The sequence below is a fragment of the Crotalus tigris genome, unplaced genomic scaffold, assembly GCF_016545835.1.
Source record: "Crotalus tigris isolate CLP2741 ecotype Arizona unplaced genomic scaffold, ASM1654583v1 scf7180000024437.13266115, whole genome shotgun sequence".
NCBI lineage: Eukaryota > Metazoa > Chordata > Lepidosauria > Squamata > Viperidae > Crotalus > Crotalus tigris.
Genome location: NW_024100606.1, coordinates 1,906,303 through 1,930,911, shown reverse-complemented (window position 1 = coordinate 1,930,911; position 24,609 = coordinate 1,906,303). Strand labels below are relative to the sequence as shown.

The following is a 24,609-nucleotide window of genomic DNA, read 5'->3' as shown; positions in this document are numbered from 1 at the left end:
GGTTGCTTCTCTCCTTGATTAGTTTCCATCTGTTGCTTCTTGTCCTGCCTTCAGGCACCTTGGAAAATAGCTTGACTCCCTCTTCTTTGTGGCAGCTCCTGAGATACTGGAACACTGCGATCATGTCCCTCCTCGTCCTTCTCTTCCTTAAACTAGACATACCCAATTCCAGCAGCCGTTCTTTATATGTTTTAGCCTCCAGTCCCCTAATCATCTTTGTTGCTCTTCTCTGTACTCTTTCTAGAGTCTCAACATCTTTTTTACATCCCGGTGACCAAAACTGGATGCAGTATTCCAAGTGTGGCCTTACTAAGGCATTGTAAAGTGGTATTAATACTTCACGTGATCTTGATTTTATCCGTCTGTTAATGCAGCCCAGCATTGCGTTGGCCTTTTTGGCAGCTGCAGCACACTGCTGGCTCATATTTAGGTGATTGTCCACTAGGACTTGCATGTTAGCATGCAAAATACATTCCTTACTTCTCATGCTTGAAAATATTCATACTTATCTTTTTCTCCATATACTAGGTGTCAAATGCAAGGCCATGTACAGATTTGTACTCTCTAGCATTTCTTGAGTAGTTTCTGTGTGTTTTAGGAGTTGCGGCAAGGGCGGGGCAGGTATACAGATTGAAGAAAAGAATGCAAAAAAGAATGTAACAAAAAGATATATTTGACAGCCAAGCCAAAAAAAAAAATGCAATTGCTCCTCCTTTTTTGATCTTTTAGGGCTCATTGAAAATGTCCCACAGTCTGAAAGATACCATGAGTTCAGGTGTACATTCCTGGAACAGCCAAGCAGATGGGCAGAGCACCAGTTGGAACAGCTGGCTGAATCGTAGCGGAAATACAGATATGCCCACTTATGTTAATGGTAAGATATGGTTATAGAATGATAACTACATATTACCTTTTTTGATGGTGTTTGTCAAATATGATTTTTTAAAAATCAATATTACTACATGAATTATGGAGTTATGAGCTAGAACAATAGGATATAGCACCCTAGAAAATAATTATTCTTTCCCATTATTTACTAGATTTTTCTAGTAACAATCTAACCTAAGTTCTGGAAAACATTTATTTGATAAAGCTAAATGGTGAAGATTTTGGCTGTTTTAAAGACTTAAAGACAACTTAAATGTGCCATGAGATTTCAAAGATTAATCTAGTTATGTGTATGTTATATTATTTTCAAAATGATTGTAAAATCTGTGTTCAGCTGAATTTTTTTAAAAAGTGGCAACAACAAAATTAATGAAATCTGGATGCTTATAATATATTTGTGGCTTTTGGATTCTTTTAAATCCTGTTGTTTTCATTTGGATTCTTACACTGACCAGGGTTTGGATCAGATGTCTGAATCAGGCATGTCCAAGCCATGATCTGTATGTGGCCCTGGACAGTTAGTAATGCAGCTCCACGGGATTAATAAAAAAAAATAAAGGAAGTTTGACATAAAATTATATATTTTATATGTGTGGCCTAAAAATTCCTCTTCACTAAGTGCAACTCAGAGAAGCCAAAAGTTGGAGAACCATGGTCTAAATCCATGTTTCCCACTCTTACCAACTTTAAACATGTTTGGGCTTCAAGTTTCAGGATTTCTCAGCCAATGTGTGTATTGAAGTCCACATGCTGTGTGTTGAAGTCCACATGCTGTCCACATACCTTAAAGTCATCAGTATTGGAAATATTAGCCTAATTATCTATTTTTGCACTAGTATTATCTGGAATATTGAGGAGCATCATATGTTTGATGAAGGGAGTTTAGTCCAGGGATGGATAGAAGGAAGATTGAGAACTATTGATCTCTACAGAATAAGGTTATTTGCAATAAAATCAGAACAAAAAGTTATTTTGTCTCTCTTTTATTTTCTCCAGGGGTGAAAATTGAGATCTGCTTGCTTAGTGGGGAAAGCCTCCACATCAGAGAATTCCGTGGAACTAAGGTGGGAGATATTGCCACTGGAATTAGCAGCCAGGTAGGCATTGTGCTGGAGAGCCTGTCTTTTTTGGCTACGTATTAAAATAGAGCTTTCGGTGAAGAAGGAAATCTATATTTTGCAAGGTCAACAACTTTTCTATGGCAGTAATAATTTTATATCTTAGATATCACTGAAATGGGTGGGACTACAGTTTCTAATCCAGTCTGGGATGCCATAGCCCTGCCCCAATTGGATGATTTACTTCATCCTTAAATCCAAGTTTTGTAAAAGTCCAGAGGCATGCCGTGGGTCACAAAACAGGAGCTGGTGGGTTCAGAGGGTGATTTGACAGATTTATACAGGTGTTATTTAGGATTGCCAATAATATGTACCTATAGTAGAGTGGGTTTCCTTTACTTGCTTTTTATTTTGTTTTGTTTTCTTAGATACCAGCCTCTGCATTCAGCTTCTTCACAAAAGAAGGTGATCCTGTCCATTGTGATATGGAGGTCCCTGATTCAGGCATTGAACTTCAGTGCATTTTGGCTCCTGATTGCAGTTCTGGCTGGAAGTGGAGGGTCAAACATGGTCAGTTAGAGAAGCAGCTGTAAAGCCTTTTTCCTCCTCACATCTTATATTCAACAAATGTGACTTTGCAGAAAAATCAATGCAGAAAGTTGTTGGCTGGCTGCTAAAGCAAATTATAGGTTCCTTATTTGCTTGTTTGCCACATCCAGTGCCTATGGAAGGTGTTATGGGATGAACATCTATGTAGAGTTGAATGGTTAGGCTGCATTTAACAAAATCAAACTCAGAAGCTTGGAGGAACATAAGTTGCTGTGATTCCTTAATCCCACTATCAAGGACTATCCTAATTAAGTGATTTTTTTGGTCATCTTTTAACATGCTTTTTTACAATCTGAGCTTTTGAATTCCTTGGAGGAATGTATGACCTCCAAATATAATAGCCAGTGTATAATGAGTGCATAACCAATATATCTCTGCAGAAGCAATAATTTTATCACTCACATAGAAACTATATATTAATTCATTTTCTTCTTGTACAATTTACACCAGGCATGTCCAACTTGCAGCCCTATAATTAATGTATCTAAGATATATATATTACTTAGGTAGATACATTAATTATATTATATATTTTGTATGCAGTTCAAGACAATTATTTTCCATTCAATGTGGCCCAGGAAGCAAAAAGATTGGACACATCTGTTTTACAGAGCTGAATTACATGTTTATCAGAGAGTTTTTAACTACCAGTCTGAATACAGATAGTTTTTTAAGATTAAACAAATAATATTTTTCAAGAGGGCATTAATTTTTTAATATTTTTATACTCATAAATGAGAGAGAATTACATCAATCTATTACTGTTTATAAGAAATAAGTCTTTGAATGCACCAAGGCTTACTACAGTCTAAATGCTCATAGAGATTAGATTCCATCTATGCAATGATAGTTTGAAGCAAAAATCTAAACTTGAGATAGATTAGGCAAGTCCTTGTAGTGTTATTAGTCTTGTTTTTAGTTGACCAGATTGATTTTATTACTCTGTGGTAGGTTTTATGGGAAGAACTCTGGTCGCATAAATGAATATTGTTGGACTAGGGGTGTAAAAAGAATAAGTGCAAAGATACCTCATTCACAAAACCTCATCTGGCATGTTCTGAATTACATCTGGAGTGTGTTCACCCATAATTGTTTTTGGTTGAACTTTGAAATTATATAGAAAAGATAAATCCAATTCATAAATAAAAATGGGGTGGAGAGGATTTAAAAACGTGCCTGATTTTTATCCCTCTCTCTCAAAGAAAATAACATTTGGGTTTGAGAGCAGTAGACCAGCCTGATTTTCAGTGCCTAAATTCCAACTAAATTGTCAAGATTTTTATACTTCTTTTCCCAAACATCCATACTTCTTCACCAGGGCAAATTCTGGAGGGCAGCATCTTTTCAATCCATCTTTTCAAATGTAATTCCTAGGCAGCTAGAGTTAATGTGTAAATTACAAAAATTTGGCCATATAGCAACTGTAAACTCTGTAATCTTTCTCCTTCTAAATGTCTCATTTCACATCAGAGTTAAACAACATCTTCATTTCTAACTTGACTTTACTGTTGGATAATAAAATTTGTTGCTACTTTCACTGGCTTCTAAATTTACTGTAATTCTAAACAAGTAGATTATTTTCTAGAAGCTTAAAATTGTGCCTTAATAATAATTTATTCCTTGATTGGCAAGAGTCTGTAGTCTGGTCTATTAAAAGCTGTATTGTATTGCATTTGAAATCTTGCTTGAATATCCTGCTAATTTGATCATTGTTGTGCTCTAAGCAGCAGTATCTTCCTAGTTGGTACAACAGAAAGCTGAAATAGACCAGTAAGTGTTTATGATTGTGTGTGATTTCAGTTGTCTGAAGTTCATATAATTGTTGTTTATTTAATTCTTTAAATGCTATTCAGAATTGGAATCATTGCTCTTGCAATTCAATAATCTAATGATCTTATGGAGTTTGTGGTTCAAAAAATTGCCACAATAATCAGGAGAGGCTATATTAAAATATCTCCTCAGGACCACAGTGGCTGGATGAAAAGGGGAAGGAAGCAGCCTCTAATTTTGCCATTGAAAATTTAATTTGTAAGTACTGTGGTTTGGGACTACAGTCTATAGAATCGTTTCGTACTGTATTCTCTCAATAGCTGGTAAGCTTTCATGTGAAAGAAAGATAGATAAGTAAATTCTATTTTTAGCTGTCACTCAATTTCAAGTTGGAACTGAAAGAACTATTTTTTAAAAAATTATGGAGAAGAAACTGGCTGTAGAGCCGATCACAGCTGTCAGCGTAGTTCCTAACTGGAGATAACCTTTTTTTAAAAAAAAAGTACAAATTGCCCTCTGTAGATTATACAGCTTTCTCAGTCAGTGTCTTGTGGAAATCTTGACTATTTCAAGCAACTTTTCTTAATTAGCAGCAATGGATGATTTATGATCCAATCCAAAGGAAAAAACATAGCAATATGAAGTATCTATATGCATCAGGGGAGTAACCATTTTTCACATTTTGAAAAATCTGAAAGTTTATCTTGATATCTTAAGTACCTGTGATTGTAATCCAGGGGTCTTTGCCTCCCCAGTTAATCTACTTGCAGCATATTGCTTCCTGCAAAGGAAGTAGCAGACCCTAAACCAAGAAATAGGGATCTAGATTAATATACAGAAAAGCACAATATTTTTTTCATCTTCATCATCATGCATGCTTTCTCCATTTGTTTTGTTTTTTGGTATAAAGTAAGTTATTTGTCAGATTTGCAGTTGTGGTGAGGTAGTGATAGTGAGCACATACCAGCTGAGCTCATAGATCATGGATCTGTACATGTATGTTGTTTTGTAGTGTGATACATATAAATTAACTCTCTGTAGCATCAAGTCAAGCCACAATGGCATATTGAGCAAATGATGACAACAATTTGTTCATAGTACTTAAGAGCATTATATGAATCGAGCCATTTTTTAAAAACTCTGCTTGAGTTTTTAAAAAATATTATTAGCTTTCTGTGTGGAGAATTTATTAACTTTCTTGCTTCCAGTGTTCAAACTGTTAAGTAACTAATTTGCTTGCAAAGTCTGTCCATTTTTTCAATGTTGAGATTATATTGGTTTTGAAAAAGCCAACAGATGGAATGCTAGAAGCCACAGCATTACACAGCCTCTCTATCTTAGATACTTTTTCCTCCAGTCCAGCTCCAGAAATGCCACAAAGCTTTTTAAGATGAATAAAATGAAAGAATTATTTGGAACAGTTCTTTAGATTGGAGTTGCTTTTGCCAAAACCAGGATAGTAATCAGAGTGGCCTAAAGATGCTTCTAAACTGTGTTCATTTTGTTGTTTTCAACTTAAAATATATTTTAATGGAGGGGAAAAAGAGGGGGGAGAGAACATACAGATAGATTTTAAATGAAAATCACTGATTCATTTCATGTGATGCACTGAACCACAAACTTGCCAGCTATATTTAGTCTAGTGTTTTCTGAAGACCTGTATTAGCTGTATCAGTTTATGGTTCAGTGTGCTGTCTCAGTCCAGAAAAATAAATCTTATTAACTGTATAATCATGTCATATAAGCACAATATATGTTGTCTGTGATTCTGTGAAGATTAATAGTAACTGCTACTACTTTTTAACTGTCAATGAAGTTTGTAAAGTGGGAAGGCTAAATATACCTTTTTCAATCAAGGAAATTAAATCACAGTGCCTCTAGCTCATACTTTGGTGGCATCTATTTATTTGACTATTTTTCTACTGTTTCTCTTTTCTTCGGAACTTTGGCTAAGGGTGGGTGGATATTGATTACTCAGTAATAACTAAGTATAGTTTACGAATTTGCAACAGAAGCATACAATGTCTGATTTTGGTGCAGACGTGACAGTCTCATCACATACCAAAACCAGCATACTGTCTCCCACAATGATTTCTTTGGGAAAGCCATAAAATAACTCATGCTGATGACAAGGGGTGTCTACTGTCCTTTACAGTAGAGATTGCTTTATAAAAATTAATGCCCAACATTGATAAGTATTTGTCTTTTGAAGAAAAATTTCATTTTCCACATCTTAAATTGTAATTCATGCAACTTACAATTGATTTGTAATTTGGAATAAAAAATTGGGAATAAAATGTTTGTCAATTATAGGGAAAGCTGGGGAACAGCCATTACCAGGAGGGCTGCTGAAGGATTTAGCTTTGTGAATGAGTTTGACAAGTAAGCCTTTCTTTTGCCAAAACAACACTAGAAAGGCTATCTTTACCCATGTGCAACTGAAAATTTGAACTCATAAAGTGCTGGCATTTCTTCATTCCCTTGCACATTGCATTTTATCCAATTCAGGGTCTGTTGTGTTGTCTGGATCTGAAACAATTATCACTGAAGCTCCATAACTTAGCCTTGTCATAAAGTGCAAGAATTTTGTAAAACCAAAATAATAACCATTTTGGCTCTAGGTACTGTAAGTTTCAATCTTTGATTCAAATCCTACAATGCAATAAGAGGGAGGGCTTTAAAATATTGTGAGAATGACTAGCTTGAACAGATTAAAGTCCCAAGTTCATCCATGGATACTTGAATAGTTTTTAATGAATATTTAAGTGATATCTTTAGGTCAGTCATTTGCTATCAACCCAGCCCAAGGTGGCTGTTGGGATAAAATGGAGTTATCATGAAAGTCACCTTAAGTCTCTAACACATATGGGTTTATAAACCAAATAAAATGATGGCGTGTTCATGTACGTTCAAAGCATTTTGGTTTAGTGTGGTAGAAACCTGACCTTAAAATTTAGAGTACTGTATATATTTTAATCACACAATAGTAGGGGGGGCTGAGACTAGAGTCTACTAGTTATATAAGCAGAAGTGTGGTATTCCAGCAGTGGTTAGTCCAGGGGTCTTCAAACTTGGCCCTTTTATGACTTCTGCACTTCCAACTCCCAGAAGTCCTCAGCCACGCATGTTAGCTGAGTAATTCCGGGAGTTGAAGTCCACAAGTCATAAAAGGGCCAAGTCTGAAGACCCCTAAGTTAGTCTCTCAAACATTTGACTTCTGAAACTGACCAGATCAATTTATCTATCCGACATGTAGTACTCAGAGGGAAATCATTCTGAATCTATTATGGATTAACAACTATCAGATATGCTTGCAGTACAAAAATGTGTTCCTTGGCTAACCTGGGAAGTTGAAAACACATTCTGAAAGGCAAACTACATCTGCTGAGAAAAAGTGCATGGATATAGTCATCTGCATTTTAACTAAGTTGCAACATCTTTTACAAACCATCTAAATTAATGGTTTTATTCTTTGGGGCAGGGAAAGGTAAATAGCCTGTGAACTCTAGGTGAGAATGAATGAGGTGGCAGTTTTGTGCTGTTAGTGGTAAAATTGATACTTATCATACTGTTCACTTGGATATTTTTCTCAGTCACAACATCTAGAAAGTATGAAACCTAAGAAGACTAACTTCAGTTATGAAGAGCCATTATTTATAAACCAGACAGGGCAAGTAAGTTTAAATGTACCAGTTGGGTAGTCTAAGCTCCTTTGCTTATCTCACATCTTGACTAGAGTTCTGAGCTGCCATGAGTTTGTGATCATAGGATGCATCTGTGGACACCTTGATATTATTACAACTTGTATTGGTTCCTCTTTGAGGGATTTCTTGCAATTTTGAATATTTCCTGTCTTAAGAATCTGAGCCCAGCATGCGTCCCAAACAAGAACATAATTTTCATTGTTACAATACACGTATTATATTTTCTCATTTGTTAACTTGCTTTGGGTTAAATGCAATTCACACACCATATATAAAAATAATGTATACAAGTTATGTAGAGCATTGTGGCTCATCTACAGCATTCAAGGCATCTTAAGAAAACAATTAAGTTCCACATTCAATTGTTTTTCTAACCATTCCTCCCACCTTTCCCCTTGCTCCCAGACATGGCATAAAGAATTGTGCTATTCTGAGCATTTACTGTGATAATTTTAGTTTTTCTTAAATTATGGGGAAAGCGATGGTAGCCTAAAACTGGGCTTCTAAGCATACCTAGTCTACAACAGGTTTGGGATGGACAGTAGGGACCTGGCCATAGTATTGTTAAAGGCGGTTGAGGATTTTGTTTCAGTTGAGACTGAACAAATTTGTGGTCCATGCATATCTAATCTCTCCTGAAATAGGTAGTTATTGCAATATGTTACTGCATGCTGGAGTTTGAGAGGGAAAAACAAAGTGCAACTTTGCATCAGGCATAAAGTGCTCCAGAGGGAGTCAGATAATACAAAATAAAGGTATTGTAACCATGCCTCCTCCACACCCACCCACCCGAAAAAGAGGGGCATGGACAAATTGCTCTTCCCCTCTATATACTTTAGAGACTATAATCTGTTCTCCCTCAGCAAATGAAGGGAAAGCTAGAACCCATAAAAACTGGCTTGATTTGGGAGAGGGAGTAAGATGTATTGTCTGTTGCCTGTACAGTGGAGCTACAAAAGGGGGGGGGGAAGCATTTTCCATGAGTTAACCCCATTCCCCAGGTTTCCAGCAAGTGGGGAAACATGCAATTGGATTAGGATGTGGTATCCTTCAGATGAACAAACACTTGTAAATCTCAGTATAGAATTAGAACTATGCATTGTAATAATGGATTGAATTTTTATTAAAGATCTCCTGAATTATCTAATGTCACTTTCACTCTATATTTTTCTGTCTCTTGTAGTAAAGCTCCTAAGAATATACATCTGAAGGTTGGAAGTGGGGAGATAATATATTATATGTAATATGTAATATATATATACTGGCAGCAACCCGGAAGAAAAACGTGTTCAGCCACAGAAGAATGACACCATGTGGCAAGAAAAAGAACAGCAATTCCCATAACCAGTGTGATTGTCACCAATACTCAGAAGAATGAGTAGTTTTTGAATGCCAAATTTTGCTAAATCCTGAGATGCTGTTCAACTGACCAGATTAATTCCCTAGACTGATTGTTGTGCTAGAAAAGGATGCTGAACTCACTAAATATTCTAGAGGAATATATAATCATGGGAAACCATTTGCTAGAGAGAGAGAGAGAGAAGAGCAACATTGTTTTCAATGGGTTTCTAATTACATTGGATGCAACAGTCATGCAGTTACAGTTGACATGTAGTAGAATATGAAATATAGATCACAATATGGGGCAGACCTGGATAGTATGAAAATATATAAAAAGGACAAAAAAAACCACGATTCCTGTTGTTCCCTTATTTCCCTTTTCACAACTCTAAGAACTTGTCATATATTCATAACTCTAAGGAAGCAACAGGACTGTATGTGGCCAGAACCAATCGTGAGATTTTGCAAAAAGAAAAGGCTATAGGCCACTGAAGCCAACTCATTCCATATCAGAAAGCTGACATGCTGAATATGGTTTAGATTCTAAAGTGATGAAATTAATGCAGCACCTTTGCAAAAAAAATTTTTAAAAAGCTAGAACAGAATGCTATTGTATACTTGGTGTTTGCTCCACTCAGAAACAGCTTGGATTTATTAATTAATTAGCCCTGTTTTGCTATGCTATAATGGCTTAAATGATCCTGAAGTTACACTTTCTCAGGAAGTAATCATCCTTACAACCACATCAGTACTTAGACAAACACAATTTTTTGTGACGCTTGAAGGAAAACAGACAATCCTCTCCCAACTTGTTTCTAGTATGGAAGAGGAACTGGAGAACTAAAATAGAATGAATGCCCTAGATAAAGAAATCAGAATAGGTTGGATAGAAAAGGAAGCAGGGAGAAAAGGATCTGGATCAAATTGCTTTCTTCTTCTGTAGAGGCAGCAGCAGCCACAAAATTTTTTGGAGATTGAAGATGCTTCTTGTGATTTCGTGGTGGAGGTTTCTAGCACCAGTGGCTGTCCCTGTGTTAGAGGGACCATCCTGCTGACTGCTGCCATGGTAGGTCAGTCAAATGTGGGCAAGATGATTGTTGCTTATTAGATGAAGCAATGTTGTTGATCCAGTGGGAATGTAGCCAGCAGGACTTACATGTGCAAAGGTTATAAGTGAGTGTATATGTGGGGGAGGGGAGAAGACAGTCATCCTGGCCTGAGTCCCTTTATTCCTTGGTGGGGAAAGTCTTTGGTCCAGGCCTGAGTCCTTGCTTCACCCAGCAAACCAAGACTTATTTAGCTTGTTCTCATTCAAGGCTGTCACAGTGAGATCTCGGAGGTTGCCTGAAGAGTCTGCCCAGTGGTCCGTTTTTTGCCACTGTGCCGACCAGTGTCCCCCCGTCGGTATGGCTGGATACGCAGACCTGCCATAAAAGAAAACTCAATTATGGTTTTTGAAAGTACATATTCTCCACCCAACCAAAAAAAACCATAGAACATTTTTAATAAATAGAGAAGAAATTATTTTACCTGCTTCTCAGTATTCACTATGTTTGAAAAAATGTTGGGGTTCCAGCTTTAAACTTTTGTTAAAAGTATCTAAAATTTGGCTGTTGCCAAGAATACTTTAGAGAAACCCGACATCTTTGCATCAGACACTAAAATTTCAGTACAAATTAAAAATAAGCATGTATCATAAAAGTACTTGTTTTTTGCTCTTTACTTGGGAAAGCTAGATGGATATAATGGGGAGATTAAATCTCCAGTCATGATGCTCATATGGAGAGTGTAATTTTCCTGTCAGATGAGAATTTGAGAATAAAAAAGGGGGTCCTTTTTGGGCCATTCTGACAGACTCAATGAGGATAGGTGCTCCAAATATGTTTAGAGAATCTCCTCTCTGTTGGAAAGTGTTAATCTGTCATACTAATTCATATCCCTTCCCCCAAATAAATTCAGCTCCTGCTGCTGACCAATGTTACCTAAAGCCACAAGTTACAGTGGGCTTTCTTCATTGAAGCTGGCATCGCAGAAGAGGCGAGATGAACGTTTCCCCGTCCGAGCAGTAAAAGGAATAGTTTTCAAAGCTAAAAAAGGACAGTTCAGGGAGGAAAGAAGAGGAAAAAAAGAAAAAAGAAAGGAAAGGCAGTGGGCAAGTGAAAGAATGGGTTGTACAAAGAAATATACCTTGATAGTAAGTTGCATTACTCTACTTACTACAAAAGGTATCTAGAGAAAGGCTACCTGCTCTCTTTTAAGAGACTCCACAGCCATCTAGCCCCAACCCCTCATGTCATATTCAAGATCAAGATGCCCTTGAATGAGCCATTGGCTGAGTCCGTGTACTTTCCTTGGCAATAATATCTAAGTGATTACCCACTTATTTTCTCCTCCCAGGCTTCTCAGTTTAGTAACAACCTCATTTTACTAGATGTCCCCCATCCAATACTAACAGGTTGCTGCTATGGAGAAAAATAGGAAGCAGGAGCATTATGGATACCATTCTGAGTTCCTGAACGAGGTGGAATATAAATCAAATAATTAAGGCTGACCTCCTCAGTTTCTGAAATTAGCACAATTGGCTAGATGTTGATGCCATGACATAATATTAATCCCCAAATTTGCAAGATGGATGTATTCTTTGAGAATCCAAGGCAGGAGAAAGATATTGGTATATCTAAATTGAGTGTGGTATCTTGCAGGAGTTAGTAAAAGCAAATGAACATGATTTCCAAAAGAAGTGATAAGGCTTAAGAAGGGCAAAAGAGAAACAAGTCAAAAAGTCAGAAGTAAATGAATAGCTAGTGTCAGAAACATCCTTTAAAGTCCCACAGAGCTTCAAGATCATGAATCCATGTATAGCTAGCTTCTACCAATACAAATTTGCCAAGAAGATAAATCCAGATTTAGACATGAATTGGGATTACAGAAGTAGAGATACTTATTACTTTTCCTCCCACAGCCTTTCTGCGTTTCTGAAAGTGCTACATGGAAGGGGCGGGGGGGGGGGGAGAACCAGAAACAAAGGTACTTTCCATGATCAAAGCTCTGCTCATACATTTTAATTTTCTATGACTTTCCTGAAAATGGGAAAGTTTCCCATTTTCACTGTACTACAGCTTGCTTTCTTCTACAAAGTTTCCATCTCCTGCATACTGTAGTATTTTTAGGGCTGGAAGGGGAAATTTGCCTTCATCAATCCAGCTGTATAACTAAATCTAAATTCATCTTACTCATGGTGTATATCACGAGTGTAAAACTCGCGATGTCACGTGGCGTGGCATGGCGTGACATACCACAACTTTTTTCCCATTGCCAGCAATGGTGTTGGCACGGTTTTGGCGTGACACATCTGGCCTGCGGGCTAGCAGTTTGACACCCTTGGTGTATATTCTTTGTATACAGTTTCCTGGATTTTATCTTCTATTTCTATTGATGGGTTTACATAGTTTAATGTTTTGATAGTGCTTTGAGCATATTATCCTCGAAGAAAAGAAACTCAGACAAGGCATGGCTTGTAATCAATAATTATCTATTTCATTGTTATACCTTGCTATTATTAGTTCAATTTGGCAGGATAAAACTGTAAGAAAAAATATAGTTCACATCTGCAATAAGAAAAATTAAGTGGGCAGCTTAAATGAATCTTAGAAATATGCTACATAATGCTATCTTCTCAACAAATATGGTAGGGACCCAAAGAAGTAACATATGCCAGCTTATTGCTACCCAGAGATATGCAGAAAGATCCTCAACAGTATCCATGCAATGAAAAATATTGCCACACCTCATTTGCTTTCCCAGCTAGAACCAAAGAGCAACAGTAACTTGGAACAAATTATTTGTAGGTCACAAAGGATCAGTTTTCCCAGTCAATATGTTTCTGAGCAGTTATCACTTCATGTTTGGGCCTTTAGGGAGGATCTCCAGAGATTTCAGAAATTTTTGATAAATCTGTCAATTTCCCTTCTCACCTGAAATAATGTCTTCAATGGCACCATCCTTCTCTTCATAAATGAGAGGCTCCTTCACCATCTGCTTTTTCTTTAGCTCAGCTATGAGGTCCATCTGTTGTCGTTTGGCCTTATGGGTGGGAGATTGCTAAGGAAGAGAAATTGTTGCTATGGTTACCCATGTATCATGATGAAAGTGAAGATGTCTGTAAAGCTCACCCAACAGTGATGTATAAGAAGTAAGTCCACTTATGGAGAAGAATATGTTGTAGATTTTGGAAAACGAGGAAAGGATGAGAAAATCTTAACCCATACCTTGGGTACTGCCTGTTCCTCCTTGTCAGGGGAAATTGACTCCTCTTCTTTGGCAGCTGCTTCTTGCTTCTTCCACACTTTGATATCTTCCTCTGCTTTCTTTATATTAGTGGAATGAGAAAAAAATAACAATCCTATTAAGCAAACATGGATATGTCATAGACTATTGTTTTTAAACCTTGGTAACTTTGTTGGTGAGGAATTCTGGGAATTGAAGTTCATACATCTTAAAATTGTCATGGTTGAGAAACACTGATTTATTATACAATGAGATGTTTTCCCCTCAACAAAGATTATGGCCCATTTCTCCTTTGCACACTCTGCTTTTCTTTCTTTGAAATAATTTTGATATCACATGGTTACCATTTGTGACTTTCCCTCCTGGCTTCTCCATTGACTTTCTTTTCAGAAGCTGGCTGTGAAGCTTGCAAGTGGCAATCACATGACTACAGAAAACTGATTTAATTGTCAGCTGGTTGCCTAGCCCCTGGATTGAGATCATGTAACTGTGGGGATGCTGCAACAGCTGAAATGTCAAGCACTGGTCAATAATGCCACTTGTTCAGTGCCATTAGTTGAGCAGTTGCTGAACAAGTGGCTGTTTAAGCAAGGGCCATTTTTAGGAGGTTGAAATATCTTTCAGTTGTTACCATAATACCATGATATTAATGCATTGATTAAAGCCACACTAAAAATCTTCCTATTTGAAGCATTCAAAAATAGCTAGGGAGAGTCCAGGAGGTGGGGTGATTCTTTGTATAATAAAGATGGGAAATGTTTGCCCTATCTGACTGAATATCAAATTCCAGGCCTTCTACTTGAATTCTGCTAAGGATTTATTGATGCCTAAAATATGTAAGGCTGGTTTTGAGAGAACCCAATCTATCAGACTGTGGTCAATTTGCTTTCATAGGGTGGAATCAAAATCTATTATTCATAGTAAGATGAGCCAAGGAAGTCCTCCAATGAATTTACTTTGCCAAGACATTAAGGGCATAGTTTTGCATGGGCCATGTATTACTCTCTTCTTCAGATCCTAGAGCTTCACTCAATCTGTTAATGAAAGAAGCTTGTTAGTGAGAGTTGTGAGAAGTGTGTAATTGTTACATTTCTTTTAATGTATAAACTTCTCAAATATGCATGCATACTAATATGCAGAAACTTTCTTTTTTACTATTAGAACGAATTACAATATAAGAATGAGCTGCTATTATTGGAAGAAACTATTGTAATACCCTTGCTTATGAACTTCAATTACATTAATGCAATTTTCTATGAACATCATCAATAAATAGTCCTTTACCACGAGATTGTTTTGTATCCCTGCAATAATAATTGTCAGGAAAACATTAGAAATTATTAACAGCAAATGCCATCCACAGAATGATACTTTAAAATAAGACAAGAAAATGAGGCAATTTCTATGATGGATCATAGCTTAATAGTTGCAGTCAATTTGGAAGAGAACTGATGGACTTGGTCAACCTCCCCCCCCCCACCTGAATAGATTAACTTATACCTGAACATTTTTCATAATTATTTAATTAATTTCTACACCACAATTATTGTCTTAACTTTACATTGATTTAGTGCAGCCCTCTCCAATGTGATGCCCTCTAGGTATAATGGAATTATGTATTTCATAACTCCCAGCCCAGATGACTAATGAGGTTTTAGGTTAAAGAAAAACTGGTTTAGTATATTTCAAGAATTCAAGGCTCCTTATATCCATCTTCTGTCCAAACTTTACAAAACTTCAATAGAGGAAACTACTTTCATAATATTCATATTGCAAAGGTGGCATGGAAAACAGAAGAGAGTAGCCATCTCGAGAATCCATGATTCAGGCATGAGATGAACCCAAATAGTCTACAGGCTACAACATATTAGAAACAGGGTTTTTTTTTTTTGTTTACCTGGTATGCTTTAATAAAGCGCACAAATGTAGGGAAGAACATAGTTGGGGGAGTAGTCTTGGGATTCTCCCCAAAGTATTCCACTGTTGACTCATATGCCTCCTATGGAGCAAGCAAAAACAATCACTGATTCACACTTATAAGAGCTATTGTGTCAATCACAAACTCATTATTGTCTGTCTGTCTGTCTCTCTCGCTCTATCTATCTATCTATCTATTTATCTGTTGTATCTATTACATTTCTATACTGCTTATCTATCCTACAAGGTGACTCTGGGTGGCTTAAAATTGTAGAAACAAGTAAAAATAGTTAAAAGATTAGAACAAACCAACATTAAAATATTATTAAAAACTGTGCTAAAACCATGCTTACAAGAGCCAAGAGACAGACAGGCCAGGGATGAGATCTTCTTACCCTGTCAACCACCTCCAGTAGTGATCAACCTCCTCAGGGCTCCAGGCCAACCGGCAAAGCCAGGTTTTGATACCCTTCCAGAAGACCAAAAGGAATGGGTAGTTCTCACCTCCAATGAAAGAATGTTTCACAGGGATGGGATCACAGCAGAAAAGGCTCTTTTCCTTCTTCCTGCCTGCTTCAATTTCTTAGCAGACGGGATTCATAGCAGGCCTCTTCTGCTGGCACAAGTGGGGCAGGCTTGTCCCATCAGGGAGAGACAGCTCCTCAAATACCCTGGACCCATGCCATGTAGGGCTTTAAAGCTAACAACCAACACCTTGAATTGGACCTGGAAGCAAACTGGTAGCCAATGCAACTTGCACAGTAACTGTGTTATAAGTGGAGCCTTAGCAGCCCCCAGGACTGTGCGCACCACTGCATTTTGCACTAACTGCATCTGAATACTCTTCAAGGATAGCTCAATGTAGGGCGCATTGCAGTAATCCAGCCAAGAGATGACTAAGGCACGAGTGACCATGGATTGTGCGCAGGGCCTCACAATCCAGGTAACATCACAACTGGTGCACAAAATGCAAAAGTTGCACAAAGCCCCTCCTAGACATCAAAAGTTAATGATGATAAGTCACCGGGCCCTCTTGCACCCATAACATCTTGCCTGGGTTCTTTTGAAGCCTGTGGTCCCCTCATCCAGACCCTTATAGCCTCCAGGCACTGAGAAAGGGTAGTCACAACATTGCTTGGATTTTAAGTCTATGGATGTATAGAGTTTACAAACATCCATTTAAAACATGATTTATACTTTGAGAATTCATAAATGGATTGTAGAAAAAGAAAAACAGTTTTATTTCTCAACATGAATGAACTCTCTTCCAAGCCCACAAACACTGTATTGTTGCAATAACTCTTTTAAACAAAGCCCCACTTTCTCCTTACCTGCGCAGTTTTACTGTCTGCCTGAAGCTTTTCCATCATTTCTATGTTCATCTTTAGGAAATCCTTGAGTACAATACTGTCATCCTGGCGCATGAATTCTTTGCGTGCTAGCTCCATGCCCTGCTGTAGGCTTCTCACATCTTGAAGCACACTGTCCAGTGACACTATAAAGGTGGGAAGGAAAGAGAAAAAGCATGGACAGGTGAAACAAGAACAGCCAATTTGGAGTACTTCCACCTCACTTACTTTCCCTTTTAGATCCATTTTTTTTATAGGGGAGATCCTCTTCTACCTATTGCCATCCTGTATTTTCCATAGGCAAAGAAAAAAAGCAGCACTCTATTTTTCATTAGGAAGCTGACTCAATGTTTTCTTCTTGCCCATAACCTACCACTCCATACCTGTCCCTGCTTTGTCCAGAAAGTGCAGCTCACTGGAAAAGTTCAGAAGATCAGAATACTTTTCTTGGATCACCCGCACTATATAATGAAGTAGTGTCTGTTTCCGGTTTGTTGATTTCATGTCCAGAAGCTACAGAGAAAAATAGCAATTAGGATAGGAAAAAACTAAGATATCAAGCCGTTACAGAACACTTGCCCTTTCTTTTCCTGCAATTTTCTTCCCACTTCTGCTTAATTCCCATTGGTTTGGATGATGTATTATATAAACATACCTCTGATATTGTGAAGACATGTCCTTGGAGTACAGTATCAACATTCCCGATAAGTTGAACATCAACAGGGAGCCCAAGGTAAGGAAATGCTGAATGGCTCAAACTATAGTAGCTTGGGGAAGATTACTAAAAAGCACAACCTACTGCTATTATGAAAGCCTGTTCTGAAATGCTGAGGTGCACATATTTGGATGGTGTGTGTGGCCAATGCATAATTGGAACTCAGTATCTTGTTGCTCTCAGCCTTAGCTCTTTCCTGATTTGTGGCCACAACCAACTTTCAAGTTCACAACCTACTATTTGGCCATGTTTTTCTCCTAAAATCAGGTCCTATGCATTCCATGCGTCCTTCCCACCTACCGCATCAAGGCTCTGCAACCGGAATCCATAAGCTGCTCCCCGTTTGCTGCTGTTCAGATAATTCCCAAATGCCAGGACAATCTATGGAGAGGCAGACAGGCAATCAAAATGAGTCATATTTAACTGGAATCTCTTAGCTGAAAGCATTGATAGGCCAGGGTATAGCAAGGGTATCATTTTATGTGATCTCATATGAATGGCCAATTACTGGAGGGGAAATGGATATACAACAATAATGGTTTTGAAAGATTATACATATTCATGAAAAAATATGAATGGTTATTAATAATTATACTGATTTTACTATGTCTTTAATTCCCAGTTATCCGGGGAAAGAGTGAAAACTATTGCCTTCAGGTTCCACCTTTAGGCTTGGGAAATGAATGTCTATGGTGACTCTGTTGTCTTTATAGCATAATATTTCCGGACATGCATAATAGACCAGAGTTATATATGACAATCAATTGGTTGCATCACATAATCCAATAAGCTCAGGAATCAACAGAACCCATATAGCAGATCCTGTCTACTATCAAGGTTCTTTCTTTCTTTCTGTCTGTCTTTCTTTCTTTCCTTCCTTCCTTCCTTCCTTCCTTCCTTCCTTCCTTCCTTCCTTCCTTCCTTCCTTCCTTCCTTTCTTTCCTTCTTCCCTCCCTCCCCCCTCCCCCCAACCACACCCACACCCCAAATTTACATAGAAATGTACTGGGAGACTTCTGTTGCTTAATGTTATTAAAAATGCCTGCCAGTATGGTATACTGGATAACTTTGAGACAGTCCTATATTCAGTCTCATGGGATTGTTGTGTGTGTATGTGTGTGTGGGCGTGCGCGCGCGTATGCAAGGGAAATAGAATACAATGCATGCCACTGATTTCCTGGAGGAAATGTGGTATACAAACCTAACAAATAAATAAAACAAATAAATGAAAATATTCTAAGGTTTAAGAATATGTAGACAACAGGGTGCACCTCAGTTGTCAAAATTCTGGGAACTGACTTAATTATTACTACCCAAGACCAAAGAAAAATTGTCCTTCAATTTAAATGGTTGTGGAGACTTCTTTATCTTTAAGGAACCTCACCTCTAAAATCTGACGCAGTTTGGTAGATGACTTGACTGACATTGAAGCAACAATCACAAAATTTAGTTGCTGCAAATGAAATGTGAGAATAACATAATCAGATTTCCTACTTGGCTTGACAACTTCTGACCTTAATTCTGACCCTAATTTCCTACCTACCTTAACTGATATACTTATTGGAATTAAGTGTAAATGCGGACATTTTTAAGCTCAATTATCAGACTTCCAACATTTATATTTTGTGTACATTTCATTTTCCTGTTTTGTGACTTTACTCCAGAAACATTTCTTAACACTTTTGATTTTTTTAAATCATGAAATTAGAATTGAATATTTTGAATACAATCAGAACAGAAAAAAACAATTGTTTATTTAAAGCACCATTTTAGCGGCCAGCACTGTTAGATACTGCATAAGATACTTAATAATCCTAGCATATCATGCAAGGTGTAAGCCTGGATCTTTTCAAAATGAGATAATTGCAACCTTTTCCCTGAGGTAATATAAAAATAGCTTGAGAACTTGATGACAAACCCTGATAATGCCATAGAGGTTAGTTTTACATAATGGCTTGTCAAGGTCTTGAATTGCTTCCACAATTAGCATGTTGATAGAAGAGAATTTCTGTAACACTACCATCACCAATAAATACAAACTCTACAGCAGTCTCCATCACCAGTTTCTCTGTGAATTTCCCCTATAGTTGGGCTACTGAATGTTAGTAAACTTTCACAGGTATTGCTGCTGAAATTTAAGAATTCTTCCCAAAGAGACTGTTCCTGTTCTTAAGTTTTACTTTTTATACCAGGCAAAAAAGGTTAAAAAAAACTTTAAAAGGATTTGCTGCCTGCTGCTATTTGATGTCTTATGTGCCAGATTTGTTGCTGTCTCTCCCAACAATACTGGATACTTAAAAATGCTATGGTTAGCCCTGGATCTACTTCCTATGCAAAGTTGCAATTTTCATTCTGCTGCCCTTATTAAGCCATTCAGCACATCATGCCTTTTTTTCTGCCATCTGGAATAAATAAGAAGACAGAAAAAGAAGAAAAATACTATTTTAAAAGAGTCATCAATCAGGATACTATATCAACTTTTATAACCATTTTTATACTCTTCCAACTGATATTAATCCAAGATATTACTAATTAACACTGCTTCTTGGTTATAATCAGTTGCCTGCTTTGTTCCTTACTGGCAGAAGGAGTTGTACAGTATCTGTAAAACTGCCTAAGAATGTCATGATGTTCATGCGTTCTGTTAGGCGGGGAATTTTGCTGAATTTGATCATGAATTGGTCCTCATCAGAAAGCTCATCCAGTGGATGTTGCTCTTTTTCATATTTGCGGATTAGTGTCATCTCATATTCCGTTGGGATGAAGCGCATCAGTAACTCCAGAAAATCCAGACTGAGGGTCTGTAAGTCATATCTAAACAAGAATAAAGTAAGCCAGGAATAACTAGTTAGGTAGGAGAGGACTAAAGTGTTTGTCTAGGTTACAGAACTATATGTCATTGCAGTAAGTAACTTCCCATCACAAAATTAACCATTTTGCATATCTAATGTGGATATCAGGAACATATACATACGTGTTCACTTCAGTCTTCCCTCTTGATTGGCAGGTGGAATTCATGAAAAAAATGTGGACATACTTACGTCTGAATGGCTTTGCAAATGCTGTCGATACTTAGCCCCCCTTTACGGAGGGTGATGGCCAGGTTCTTTGCCCGGTTGCATTCAATCAATGAAACCTTAGTGGGAACTTTGGGTAAAGTTTTTGCCTTCATGAAACTGAGTTCTTTGCTTGAACTCTGAGCTTTGGTTTTGAATTGTTCTTCAAAGTCACTCATGTCAAGCTCCTGCACCAAGAAGAAGCCAAAATAAACAGAATGATATGTATTTGGTGGGCAGGGAAGAGAATAGCAAAGAAAAAAGTAAAGGACCACTCACCTGAAGGACTTTTTCATCATTGAGTTCATTGAAGATGGTCCCATTGATCTGGTTAGGCTTCAAAGCGACCCAATTGAAGACAGGCATACGGAATTTGGTCTGTATAGGCTTTTTGATCTTGACAGCTTCCAATAAATAAGAAAGTTTGTAAGTGCTTTATAAATCTCTACAATCTCAGTTAGAGATTTGTCTCTTCCCAATTTTATTTTTCAGAAAGAACCTTCTTACAAATTGGACATAAGATGAAAAAGAAACTTTTATCTGTGATAAATTGGATGTGGCTAAATCTTTCTAAACAGTAGAAGCATTGGCAATCATTGATAAAATATTGGATTGAGAAGACCTGGGTTCAAATTTATACAATTTATGCAATTTCATGAAACTGGCTGATTCCCCCAACATATTAAGCCATAAGATTGCTTATTTATTTGGAAATGTGTCTCGCAACAGAGACCTTTGGCATAATACAAAAATTAAAACCCACCAATTAAAACAATAACCCATGGCATCCTGGATAAATGACATTGCCAAATATAAAACTGCATCAGCAACAGGGCTAACCTAACTCCCAGACCTGAACACCTGGGGGAAAAGCCAGGTCTTCAGAGCCCCGCGAAAGGCCACCTGGTTCTCCAAGAAGTTGCTATTCCACAAATCTGGCTTTAGCTTAGCAATAGGAAGTATAGTTTATGACTTAGCAGTAATGTATGATCTCAGCCATGTGTGGTTATTCAATAAATCGGGGCTAAACAAATCATTGTTTAGCACTATATTTGAACCCAATCATTGTCTTTCAGCATAATTCTTTTTTTATGAATGCCGTTTTAAGCAAAAGCAAGAAATAAATGCAGTAACTAAATAGAGATAAGCCAACTCTCAGCATGGAATATAAATTCTACTCACTTCTTAATTTCTAGCCCTGAGTATTCTATAGGCTAGAAGCTAGAATTTGGAGCTGAAAGATTTTAACTTTAATTATTTTAAAAGGCTGCTGCCTCTGTTATTAAGGAAAAACTTGGTAATGTTATATATTCATATAATATAGTCATATGACATTGTAGGAAAGAGCAATTGAAAAAAGAAAATGTCTGGCAAGTAATTTGCCATATTTCCTCTCTTCCCAGTGTTATTGTTTCTGGTATCTCCTTTACACTTACCAATACCACCAAATTTCTCTCCTCCTCAAGAAAATCATATAACATTGTTAGGAATGTACCATGTAACCTGTTAGGCTGAAAATCTGTTAGGTTCAGCAAGTTTTACTGAGTTCATCATGGTTCTGAGTAAACATGCCCACTTTAGAATTGCCCTGTTAATTAATTAATTGCATGCACATAAACCTATAAATGATGCTTTAGATTAATTTTAAAAATCCATTTCTTTATAATTACATATTATGATTTTTAAATTGAATTTTTATAAAAGTACAGAATGAAAACACCATCTCAGAGGAAGTATCCCAACTAAAATAAAACTGAATATATTATTTATATTTAGTTATTTTAAATATTTAGATTTTATCTTTCTGTATATACAATAAGATATTCAAGGAATCATATATATCAGTATTTTTAAATTCAAAGAATGCATTAGAAATTGAACAATGCAGACTATAGTATGAGATTTCAAGTTTTATTTCCATGCAGCTTCAGCTGATTTATTAACTTACGAAAATTTATACATGAATAATATGCAAATAGCATAATGGCTATTAAGAAAGATCTATATATACAATTTACCTGCAGTAACTGTACTTGCTGGAAAAGTTGTCCCATCAATCATGGGAGGAGGAGGAGGTGGTGGTGGAGGAGGAGCAACGGGGCCACCAAATGTTAAGAGGAGTGGTGGTGGTGGTGGTGGTGGTGGTGGTTGTGGTGGACCTTGAGGTTTAGTTACGGGCAGTGGTGGGGCAGGTGGAGGCTCACTGATCCCTAGTGAGGGTGGTGGTGATGGTGGTGGTAGAAGAGAAGTTGGAACAGGTGACAGCTCCTCCTCTCGAGAAGAATGGAAAGCCACAGAATCATTGCCTTTCATGAAAGGTAAAGGTGGTGCTGGTGGTATTTCTGGAGCAAGAGTGGGGACAGGCGATGTAGATGGGGAGGGATAATCTGAAAGAAACAGAATAGATATGTGGAATGCCTTCTTGTCCTGCCTATTGGAAGATAACCCTGCCTAGATCTCCTGGGGAAGAGAAAGTTATGGCCCAACCATATTAAAATAGTTGTCCCTGTATGATAGGTGATGATTTCTTAGTTAGTGCATATCATAGAGTGGTCACCAAGAGATAAGCCATTTGGGAGATCATAGGGTACAAAGGTTGATGTGTTGGGGCAATTCAAATTGGAGTATTGGCTACCTGAGTAATCTTCTATTAAGACAAAACAATGCAAACAAACAAATCCTCTGTTACATACATAACCGAGGAGGAAAATTTCTAAACCATTCTCGTCCTTGATCTGCTAGCTATATATGGGAATATATTCATATAGGGTAGGGTTTCTCAAGCTGTAAATGGTGAACCCTCAGGAACACATTAGCAACTTGGGGTTACAATTTTTACTGTATTTAATAGATGGAAACTTTAACACGATTTAAATGGTGAAAATCTATTTGCTGTGCAGTTCAACTGAGACCTGTCTATTTATTTACTTATTATGATTACCCACTAGATTAGTGGCTAACAAAATATCTTGTAAAAAATATCCAACTATTATTGAATTTTTATAATCAATTGATAAAGACTACTGATAACTGTGTTTGGCTTTTCTCAGAAACACTTGTTTCCCTCTGGAATTTCTGCCAGAAAAATAGCAAATTCAAATTCTTTTGAGTAACTAAGGAAATATATATATAAATAAAGTTCAGTATTTTTAATCCTCTTTATATATAAAGTTGTAAGTTTCTTTAACTCATTTGCTTCACATGTAGATTAACATTTAATTTGTAGAACTGAGCAATATATTTCTTGCCCAATATAATATTTTGCAATGTTAAACAATACCCAACAGAAGAAAAAACTCTCAGAAATATAATTCTTCATTTACATTGCAAAATGCTCCAAGTAAGGCTTTACCTTGCTTGTTACATGAGGATGTACCTGTGCTAGTTGATGAAGATGCTTCAATAGTAACAACAGGGATGACCTCAATGCCAACGATGGTGTCACTGCCAGGCCCCCGCTGAATCCGGATTAAACCTCTGTCTTCCAGTTCTTCCAGGTTGTGCTCCAAAGCAGTGTACTGTGGAGTTATTTTTAACTCTTGTGGAAGCTGCATTGGGAGCCAAGAAGGACTTCCTGGCTTGTTAACTTTGCTGATTTGATCCAGCTTGTTCTGAGATAAAATGTTTAGAGAATCATAAGTTTTGAATATAAAATCTAGTGAATTTATTCTGTTATTCTGCATTTGAGCAGGTTTTATTTTCTAAGATCTTGAATATGCTGCTATGATATGGACTTGGCATTTATTTTCCTATTTTTTTTAAAAAAAATATTCTGGGTTTATTAGAATAAACAATACATTTTATGGAGTACACTAGCTCATATCAATTTCAGGAAAAAAACATACAAAGCCAGACACTTCTCAGAGATGAATGTAGCCCATGTCAATGTGACAGGTTCTGAATTTCAGGTACCCC

At 37.1% G+C, this 24,609-nt stretch overlaps 2 protein-coding genes across 8 annotated transcripts in view; one reads left to right on the top strand and one right to left on the bottom strand.

The window, feature by feature from the left end:
* Positions 1-6,210, top strand: part of MAP3K14 (mitogen-activated protein kinase kinase kinase 14) — a 52,663-nt gene extending 46,453 nt beyond the window's left edge. Inside the window, exons 14-16 of the mRNA XM_039331327.1 lie at positions 730-874; positions 1,885-1,985; positions 2,375-6,210. Coding sequence (XP_039187261.1) covers positions 730-874; positions 1,885-1,985; positions 2,375-2,539 — 411 coding nt within the window. The 3' untranslated portion in view covers positions 2,540-6,210. The remainder of the gene's footprint in view (positions 1-729; positions 875-1,884; positions 1,986-2,374) is intronic.
* Positions 6,211-6,612: 402 nt separating this feature from the next.
* FMNL1 (formin like 1) overlaps positions 6,613-24,609 on the bottom strand; it is a 112,534-nt gene continuing 94,537 nt past the window's right edge. For 2 of the 7 annotated variants that reach the window (XM_039331319.1, XM_039331322.1), the window contains 13 exons: positions 24,071-24,305; positions 22,713-23,081; positions 20,974-21,098; positions 20,680-20,882; positions 20,218-20,452; positions 19,023-19,091; positions 17,939-18,019; positions 17,307-17,436; positions 16,906-17,069; positions 15,555-15,656; positions 13,639-13,737; positions 13,345-13,471; positions 6,622-10,794 (listed from right to left, as the gene is read on the bottom strand). In XM_039331319.1, coding sequence (XP_039187253.1) covers positions 10,691-10,794; positions 13,345-13,471; positions 13,639-13,737; positions 15,555-15,656; positions 16,906-17,069; positions 17,307-17,436; positions 17,939-18,019; positions 19,023-19,091; positions 20,218-20,452; positions 20,680-20,882; positions 20,974-21,098; positions 22,713-23,081; positions 24,071-24,305 — 2,043 coding nt within the window. In that variant the 3' untranslated portion in view covers positions 6,622-10,690. Of the gene's footprint in view, positions 10,795-11,352; positions 11,458-13,344; positions 13,472-13,638; positions 13,738-15,554; positions 15,657-16,905; positions 17,070-17,306; positions 17,437-17,938; positions 18,020-19,022; positions 19,092-20,217; positions 20,453-20,679; positions 20,883-20,973; positions 21,099-22,712; positions 23,082-24,070; positions 24,306-24,609 lie in introns of all 7 variants that reach the window. The other 5 variants (XM_039331320.1, XM_039331323.1, XM_039331325.1 and 2 more) reach the window with 5 other exon arrangements.